The 9,364-nt window shown below is 39.5% G+C and overlaps 1 protein-coding gene across 1 annotated transcript in view; it reads left to right on the plus strand.

Moving 5' to 3' along the window:
• The first annotated feature begins 7,073 nt into the window (after positions 1–7,073).
• Positions 7,074–9,364, plus strand: part of SELE (selectin E) — a 4,561-nt gene continuing 2,270 nt past the window's right edge. The window contains exons 1-4 of the mRNA XM_009583766.1: positions 7,074–7,110; positions 7,552–7,938; positions 8,736–8,843; positions 8,972–9,157. Coding sequence (XP_009582061.1) covers positions 7,074–7,110; positions 7,552–7,938; positions 8,736–8,843; positions 8,972–9,157 — 718 coding nt within the window. The remainder of the gene's footprint in view (positions 7,111–7,551; positions 7,939–8,735; positions 8,844–8,971; positions 9,158–9,364) is intronic.

Here is a 9,364-nt window from a genome sequence, read left to right on the forward strand (position 1 = left end):
CCTGAAACTTCCTCTCACTCCTCTCATTTGCCAAAAGCTGTAACTGTTCCTTTCCTCAGAGCCAGCATCCCCACCAGTGTCACATCTGGGACATCTCACCTGCTGGGAGTGTGGGACTATGGAACAGACCTGGGCAGTAAAATAAACAGTGCTGGGTCTATGCATGGTTTATATAGTTATTCTTTCTTAGATGTGCATGAAGGGTGGCAAGGCTCCAAGAGCTTCTCTGCCATAATTTCCAACACTAGAATTGGAAGTAATAAAGTTCTGCATGGGATCAGTTCCACCTGCAACTGCAGGCAACCAAGTATTTGATGTTAAGACCAGCCCTGCTTTTATCTTACCTCAAGGTGTGAGTTGTTTCCTCTGCTCCTTTTTTCTGTTTTATGTTTCAATGCACTGAATCACACCTTGCCAGTGCAAGTGATCCTTGGCCTCAGGTTAGATTCTTGAATGTGTATTTTTGCCTGTTTGGAGGAAATTGAGCAGTATGAGTCACATCAGAGAGTTCCCGAAATGAGAAGTGGAGATAAGATTTTCTGGCTCCTGGGGTTTCACTCCAGACAGAGTGGAGACTGTCTTAAGCAGCCTGAGAAATTCCAGCTTCTTTGTAGCAGTTGTATTGCCTACCTTATTCATACTTAATGAGACACAGAGGCTGAGGGATGAGTATGTTTTTGGAAATTATCTTTTCTTCCCATCTAGACCTCGGGGAAAACTTGTGCCTTAGACCTTTTGTCTCTGAATTTTTAAAGAATTATTGTTTCAAGCTCCTCTCCAAACAGGAAACACCTTCACTACTGGCACCAGAACTCCTTTTCCCCTCAAGGCTGGCTAAAGCTTTTACTCTTCCTCTTCTACTGAGTGTTACTGTGGGTGAAGCTGGAGTTTTTTCCATGACTTCAAAATTTCAAGTAGTTTTATAGCTCTTTGCCATGGGATAAATGTCTGTTATACAAATTATTTTGACATTAATACTTACGAATGTTTTAATTTAGGAATGACAAATACAGCTCCTAGAAGAGAGTTGGAACTGGGTTATTCAGAGGTACTTAATTCTCTATTTTTGTCTGTTGACATAAAAGCATCACTAAAATATTTAAAAGGGAAGACTTAGAAATATGTAAAAGCAGATGTAATCTAATAAGGTAGGTAAAGAACCATTCTTTAAAAAAGACATGGAAAATTAATCTGTGTCTCTTTCTATATGTACATACATACATGTATGTATTCTGGTTACCTGAGATCCCACTATATTCTGTATTTGTCTTATTTTTGTGATTTCAGCAAGTTTAACAGAGAATTTTAGATAATCTAAAATAATTTCCCACTGCATCCCATTTTTGTAAGCTACTGATAAAGATATTGACAAGTGTTTCTCAAACCAAGACTTAAAAATCTCCAACAGAAAGCTAGACACTACACCTGTTCTAGCATTTCACGGCCTCCGTATTTAGAAAAATTTCCTTTAAAACTTTGTCACTACAAATCAATCCAACTGCTACTTGTTATGCACCAAGTGAACATAAGAATTGTTCATCACATGCATCCTAAGTACTCTAAAATGCCTTTTAAGTTTAGAAGATTGAATAGATTTCTTCCTCGAGAATCCTTTTCTACAGCGGGGTGGGGATAAAACAGTTAAATGCCTTGGGTGTTTGCACATAGGCCATCTTTTCTGAACATGTGTTACTTGAACTGTGATCTGTGGCAAACTGGTAGTTCGTAAGACTGTATCACTTACAATCTCCTTACAAGTCAGACAAGCGTTCATATTTTGTTTGCTTCCCTGAAAGCCTATGAGGGTGTTCGTAAGAAATAAAATTAGTAAATCTTAACATTTTTTTTGGTTTTGTTTGAAAATAGTGCAGGGTGTCAAGATTGTATGAGATGGTCCTAGCTTCTTTTCCAAAAAAGAATAAAAATTTGATCTAGTTCTAAATAATCTATCAACTGTGTTGCTTAGGATTTGATTGTATTTTGTCTGCCTGTATCTTTCTAAAATTGTGGTATATAAGATTAGGTGCAATACAGAAGAAATTTGGCAGTGGCAGATTGGATGGAATAATTGTAAATTTTGTCTTAAATAAATAAAACATTCCTGTTAATACATATCAGAACAGCATTTCCTATTTTTAAAAATGACAACAAATCATTAACCCATATTGAATTTGTGATCTGCTATAACTTCTAGTTCCTTTTCTACAATGCTCCTGCCTAGCCAGCAGTTTCCCAGTTTTTCTATGTTATTTTTTTTTCAGATGAAGACCATTGTGCCTGTTTCTGTTGATTCCGCCCCCCCCCTTATTTTTTGGGTCATGTCTCTAATTTATGAAAATCTTTGAGTCCTACATTGGTCCTTTGGAACCCTTGCACTTCCTCAAAGCTTGGTGTCACCTGCAAATTTTCTAAATGTTTTAGCTGATATTTTGCCATCCAACTTAAATTAGCTCAAGTTAGTTCAGGAAAAGACCTTGTGGAGCTTATTTGTACAGTCCTCTCAGACTGAGAGCGATCTTTGTAAAACTGCCCTTCGAGTAGTGGTTACATCTCATGCATGCTCATTTTATAGTGATTTCAGCTAAGCACTGTTTCGCTTGTTTCCTTATAAGAATGTCTCATGGGACAGTATTAAAAGTCTTAATTATAGCAAACTATAGCATGCTATCGTTTCTTTGTAACTCACTCAGCCTTGAAGTACAAACTAGATTGATCTGGCAAGAATAAATCAATCGTATCAACGCCAGCTGTTCTTGACAGCTTAGTAGCCTTCTGCTGATTTTTTCAATTGTTTTCTTTAAATTTTTTTCCAGTATGGTTCTAGTATCTTTTCTAGGTACTTGTGTGGAAGGCCTGACTTCTAATTACTTTGATCTTCATTCCCTAGATACAGAGAGGCAATATTTGCTATTCGTCAGCCCTCTTACAGCTCTCCTTGTACTGTCAAATGTAATTATTGAGAGTTTGGAGATAATTTGGTTGGATCCTTAAACAGTAACTTGATTGGCTGTAACTAACCTAAATAGCCTTCACTCCGGTCTTTCCATACTCTGACAGGTCAGAGCATGCCTTTTCCCAGTGCATAACACTATTGCAGTGAGTATCTGTTAACTTTTCTCTGTATAGAAAGAAATGACATTTGACATGTCCTCTGTCAATTGCTGTCCTTCTTTAAATAGCAGACCTCGCTGGTTTTTGTTATTCTTACTCCTTATGTGTTTATATACCCTTTTCTTACCTTTTATGTCCCATAGTGGGCTATCAAGTAAACCTTCTAACTGGAAAATTAATTGCAATTAGATAATCCTTGTTAGGCACCTCTGTAAGGGAAAAAGAGGTGATCTGGAGTATTCCCATTCACTTGTAAAAAGCTGGGCTGTCACTTGTGGAAGTGAAGGTCTGAAGTGTATAGGAACAAGAAGTGTTCAGCATTTCTAAAAATTTGACTTGATTTAGATTTAGTCTCCCATTTTTCTGGCAGAGAGGAATTGGATTAATTTTAAGGAACTATGTCTGTGTTCATGTAGCATGAGAGGAGAGTGGACAACTGTACTCAGCTCAGTGCAGCACAAGAAACGAGGCTCATATATTCTCAAATCAATTGGCAAAGGAAGAAAAAAAAGTGCAAATGTGAAATAACAATGAGAAGAGAATAAATCAGTAACATGGAAACCAGCTAAGAGGCAGGCTGGATGGTATTTCTAGCTTGAATATCTGCAGTTCAACCTAAGCAACTGTATCAGAGGTATTTTTCCTGAAATCCCAGTCTTCCTGAACAACAGGGTTGAAGTTTTTAAGTGTCTTTACTTTTAATAATGAGATTTTAGCCTCTCAGTTGTGTGCTTTTGAAAACGCTTTTCAGGCTTTCTTTTTTCGGAAAATTTTGCATCTTCCATTATATTAAAAGGAGATAAAAATATAATCGGTGGATGGCAGAATTCCCTGGGAAAAACCGAAAAGATCCCCATGTCAGTGGTACATAAGGGAATACTGCCAACAAAAAGAGGCAGTCTTTTTTTAGGCTGGAGTTTTTACAGGCATATTGCTTTTAGGCTTTGGTGGTTTTTTTTTTCCTGTGGTTTTTTAATCTGCTGCAGACAAGAGGTCTCAGACAGCCCCTGTGAAGGAAAGCTATTGTAAACCATGAAATGCTCTCTTCCTTCCTCCGGAGAATCCACTGGCAAAGCGATTCTGATAAAGTTTCCTCCACTCAACTTCAGAGCTTCTACCACGAGAAGGATGAGCACTTACCAGTAGGAAGCTCATAAAAGACTTGAAAAAGTGAATCTCCAGGAAAAGGTGTAGGATTTTTCTGCCTCCTGGCTCCAGAGAGGATATAAACTGTTCCAGAGTTGTCTATAATTTTTCTGTGTATACAATTACAACAGCTGATCAGTGTTTTAAAAAAAAAAAAAAGGGCTGCCCTATCAAAACTCATTATCATTAGTTTGTATTAGAATAACGTTTACAGAACCCCTGTGAAATTAGGCCCTGCTGCATGATGTACTGTACAGGTGCATTAAAAGTACCAGCCTCTGTTAGGAGGGTTTACAATCTGAAGCACACGGGCAGAGAAAGGTTGGCAGACAGAAACATTTTCATTCCTAATTTACAGATGAGCAGCTGAGGCTAAAGAAATAGCAGTTCTGATCTGATGCTGCCTGGCAGTCTTGAAGAGTCTGGTTGTTCTGAGCAAGGCTGGCCCAGGCCTGGGCTTGCAGAATGCGTCTGTGGCACAGCCAAGAGTTAACCTCAACTTTCCAGAGTTTCTTGATGGTTTATTTGTGATTCTAGCTTTGCTAATTCACACCTGCTAGAAAGTGTTCCTCTCCCTACAAATATTCAGTATTTTGTTTTTAATCCTCACTCTATTCATAACTGACTTTGACGTGATTTCTAGGACTTTGTTGCAATTTCTAGTAAACGCTCATATTTTGATAGTAATTGAGGCTGTTTTAGAATATACTCTTTACTCTATCCTCTTTTCTGTGATGGATTCCTTTGATGGGCAGAGATCTATTAAGGTATGGCTACTTGACAAGTATTTTTTTTGTGAAAAAAATTGGGAATTGATACCAGCTGAGATCTTAGCTTGGGATCCAGGATCCACTAATTTTTATTCTGTAAGAACAGGCTGAGGCTCCAAAATAAGAGCTCCAACATGCACTGTATAAGCTATAACTATGTTTTACAGATATGAAGTGGGTGCTACCCTATGTCCTCCTATCGTTGACAACCCTTGTTGAGTCCTTTGAATGTCAAGCCTCGTTAAACCTCACCTATAATGGTGAATCTTTGTCTGGGACACCAATTTGGCAACCGGACTGTCTGGTGAGGTCTCCACAATAAGTGCCTGAGTGGACACGGAACAAGGGGTGGGGTGACAAAGCAGATCAGGGTGCAAGGGAATAATACCACTTTGTATCGACCAGGGTTGGGAGTGCTGGGGAATGTGGACTCTGTGACAAGCTTCTGGTGTTGTGCCTTTGCACAGGGTTGACAACCGAGCTAAATATGTCTATTATTCGTGATGCCCATTCCCTACTTATAGCCCTCAACAGTACTTGTGAGACCTCCTGTAGTAATAGAGGCGAGAAGGATACTTACGTGAGAATATCCGAAACTACTGTTGCACATAGCATGGCAAGTCACTCATTGCTAAAGTTGCATACATGTGAAGGTGCGCATGAGGATCAAGGAGTGGAGTGGTGCAGCCAGAAGACTGTTGTGCAAGGAGTCAGTGATCCCATGCTTACTGCCTTCTCATATACACAGGTGCACTCGGAATAGCCTGTGACTGCTTACAAACCCAATATAGCAAAGCGTCCGTAATTACTCGGGCATGTGTCTTCATACCATGGACACCATGTGACTGCTCGCTGCAGTCGTATAATTAATCAGTGTATACACAATAAACGTGCATGATTTCAATATGAGACTAGTGTATTGTCATGTCTACCTGAAATATTATATGCACCTGTTCAGGAATTGTAACTCTATTGAGTTAAGGATATTGGAGCATATTGTCCAAGGGACTATTCAAAGCTAAGTCCACATTCCAAGCTTGACTGCTACAAGTGACTAATGAATCTGTATTGTGAGCAAGACTCTAGAAGGGTACTAGCAATCCTGGGGCTGGCAAACCTTACCACAAATGAGAACTCTGCACAGCGTGCTGTGATCCACAAGGAAGGGCTTGTCCAGTGCTGCAGTTTCTATCTTTTACTCAAACTTAGTTAACCAGCTTTGAGTGTTGGTGCTTTTCTTACTGAGATCCCAAAAGAACTGGCACCTCCTTGGTGCAAAACATTATGCTAGGTGAAAAGTTGGAATCTGCTTATTCATGCAACTAACTCAAACTAACCATCTTGCTACTTCCTGATATCCTGGAATTGTGTGTTTCTGTCAGTAAAACTATGTAATGCAGCACTTGGCAGTTTGTCAGCACAGTGTGTCTTTGTGACAGGGTTGATTTGGCAAGGGGAAGCATCAGGCTTAATGTGTGGGTGGACCAGATCCCAGGATTTTCCAAGAAATTTTTTTCCGCACGGAATTTCCCGTCTCGTGGAGGACAGGCCAGCTGAGAGAATAAAAGGCCGTAGTAAAGGCAGGGGATTACATAGTCCAGACACTTGGAGCTGAACTTAATCTTCAAGTCCGTATTCAGCAACTTAGCAACGGAAAGCAGTCACTGAGAAATACCGCAGAGGACTTTTGCCACCTGGCCATCACAACTGCAACCTGTGAGTATAAATGGAGTGTGTTATTCTGTTTCATTGCTCAACTAAAGGAAAACTGGACAGATGGAGTTCTGTGCCGGTGTTCTTTAAAAGCTGTTTACATTTAAAAGCTATCTTGATATTAAGAACTACTCTAAAATGAATAATTTCCTAACAATGGAAATCTTATTTAAGTCTTTAGAATAATTGTTAAAAAGTATGTAGAAAAGATTGCATAGACAGTATTTTATATTGAATTGTAAAAAGTCAGTATTTGTTCTTTACAAATGTGTTTCTTTGATCTTTCATAGCCATCTGCTTAAAAGATAAAGAGAAGAGAAAACTCTCAGAAACATGATTTGCTTGTGGTTCCTGTCTCTTCTTGCTTATGGTAAGTGTGTATGTCTCTGTGTAGAAAACTAGTTGGATGGTAATAGTAGTGTGCCTGTTCTGTTTGAGCTCAGAATTAAACAGAATTTTTGAACCTGACCTAATTAGCTTGAAGCTAGGTTCACATAGAAAAACCTCTAGCTGCAATGGCATGTTTCCCTGCTTGCCTGTCAAATACATAATTGACTCCTATAGTTTGCTATGAAGTCTGCAAAGCTTTGTGTGATCGGACATAGTTTCACAGGGTGAAGTCCCTGTACTTGCTTCAAAACAGGCATGTCAACATCTTGCCAGTTAATTGTTTATAAAATAATTGCCACTACTTTTTATGCAGTTTCAGATATTGACAAGTTTGCAATAGTTATAGAGCTTTATATATCCTTTTCTAGAGACAGAGGAAGGAAAAAGTCAGACACCAACTTTTGACATCTTTTCATTCTAGGACTTACAATACTGCAGGGTGTGAATTGTTGGACATACCATTATTCAGACACAAACATGACCTACAGGGAAGCAGAGCTGTGGTGCAAAAAGAGGTATACTAATATGGTTGCCATTCAGAATAAGGAGGAAATCAATTATCTCAATAACTTCTTACCCTTCAATCCGGGTTACTACTGGATTGGAATCAGAAAAATTAATGACGTATGGACCTGGATTGGAACCAACAAAGAACTGACAGAAGAGGCAAAAAACTGGGCTTCAGGTGAGCCAAATGGCAAAGGAAACAACGAGGACTGCGTTGAAATCTATATCAAAAGAGGGAAGGATGATGGCAAATGGAATGATGAGCAGTGTGAGAAAAAGAAGGTCGCCTTGTGCTACACAGGTATGGTATGATAAAGGCCATTCTAGTGTGCCCCTGTGGAGATGAGATGGTGGGTGGGATGAGTTGTTTAACCTAGTCTTACATATTAACTACCTGACCCTGTAAGCACTTGTACACTTATCCTTATTTACAGGACTGAGGTTGTTCTTGTTCTAAGAGTTGGATTGATCTCACTTACCTTTTAGCTCTCATAATATTATGCATTTTTTAAGAGCAAATCACCAGACCTTCTCTATAATCAGTGGAGAGAAACAGGCTCTTCCAGAGAGTGACTTTCATCCCACTCTCAAGTGGGTGTCTCAGCTAGATAAGAATGGCTCTTTTGGAGGCATCTGTCTGCTGACTATAGACCACTGGATTAGATTAGACACTTTGTGTAGAGGTGGCTAACGCCAGGTCAAAAAAAAAAAAAAATCTAAGTCAAGCATCAGCCAAATTAGAGCTGTGGTGAGTTAATGAAGAATGTACCTGTTGAGGATTTCTACTTACCCCATAGTATATTGTTCCTTTTGCATTTTAAATATTACTAATATCTACCTGAGAACAAGTGGTCATGGAGTTTCCTGCCAGTAGAATCCTTTCACTCTGAGCTAGTCTGTCAAAGGTGTTAGTTTCTGAAATGCTTCTGTGAAATGACAGGGTAATTTTATGTACCGAACACCCTGCTTTTCTTTTGCTATACAAAGTGCTTGTTTAGTGCCAGAAAGATAAACAAAGTGCTAGCCAGGTTTCATTAGTGGCCATTGCTGATTCTTTTATAATTTGCTGTATTTTTTCTTTTTTTTTTTTTTCCTCAGCTTCTTGCAACCCATATCTCTGCAGTGGCCGTGGAGAATGCATGGAGACTATTAACAATCACACCTGCCGTTGTAACCCTGGATTCTATGGGCCTGAATGCGAGTTTGGTAAGATTATTCCATCCTGCTTTTCAGCCAGGGTGATGTTCATGCTAGCTAGTGTTCAGTTTGTTTGGCTTGTTGATTTACCTGCTCAGCCAATGAGACTGACTGTACCTTCTTGTGTTTCTTTGAAGTTGAGAGTTGTGATCCACTGAAGAAACCTGATCACGGGAGCCTCAAGTGCAACCATCCATTGGAGAACTTCAGCTACAACTCGTCCTGCACAGTTCAGTGTGAGGAAGGCTATGAACTGACTGCATCGGAATCTGTATACTGTACTTCTTCTGGAGTCTGGTCTGCCCCCCTTGCAGCATGCAAAGGTGAGCTTCTCAAGCAGTGCTAGATGAGCTTTCGACATTGTACATAGCTCTGTAAACTTCAGCGTTGCTCTGTTAGTAGGTACAAATTGAAGTTCTGGCCTGCTCCTTTGTAATTATGTGGTGAAGGTGCTATTTCATTGCAGCACACAGGTGTCTCTCATCCTGAAGAGATGAAATGGGCAGGATGGTCTAGATTTCCTTGTAGGG

This window comes from Fulmarus glacialis, unplaced genomic scaffold (assembly GCF_000690835.1).
Source record: "Fulmarus glacialis isolate BGI_N327 unplaced genomic scaffold, ASM69083v1 scaffold16068, whole genome shotgun sequence".
Classification (NCBI taxonomy): Eukaryota; Metazoa; Chordata; class Aves; order Procellariiformes; family Procellariidae; genus Fulmarus; species Fulmarus glacialis.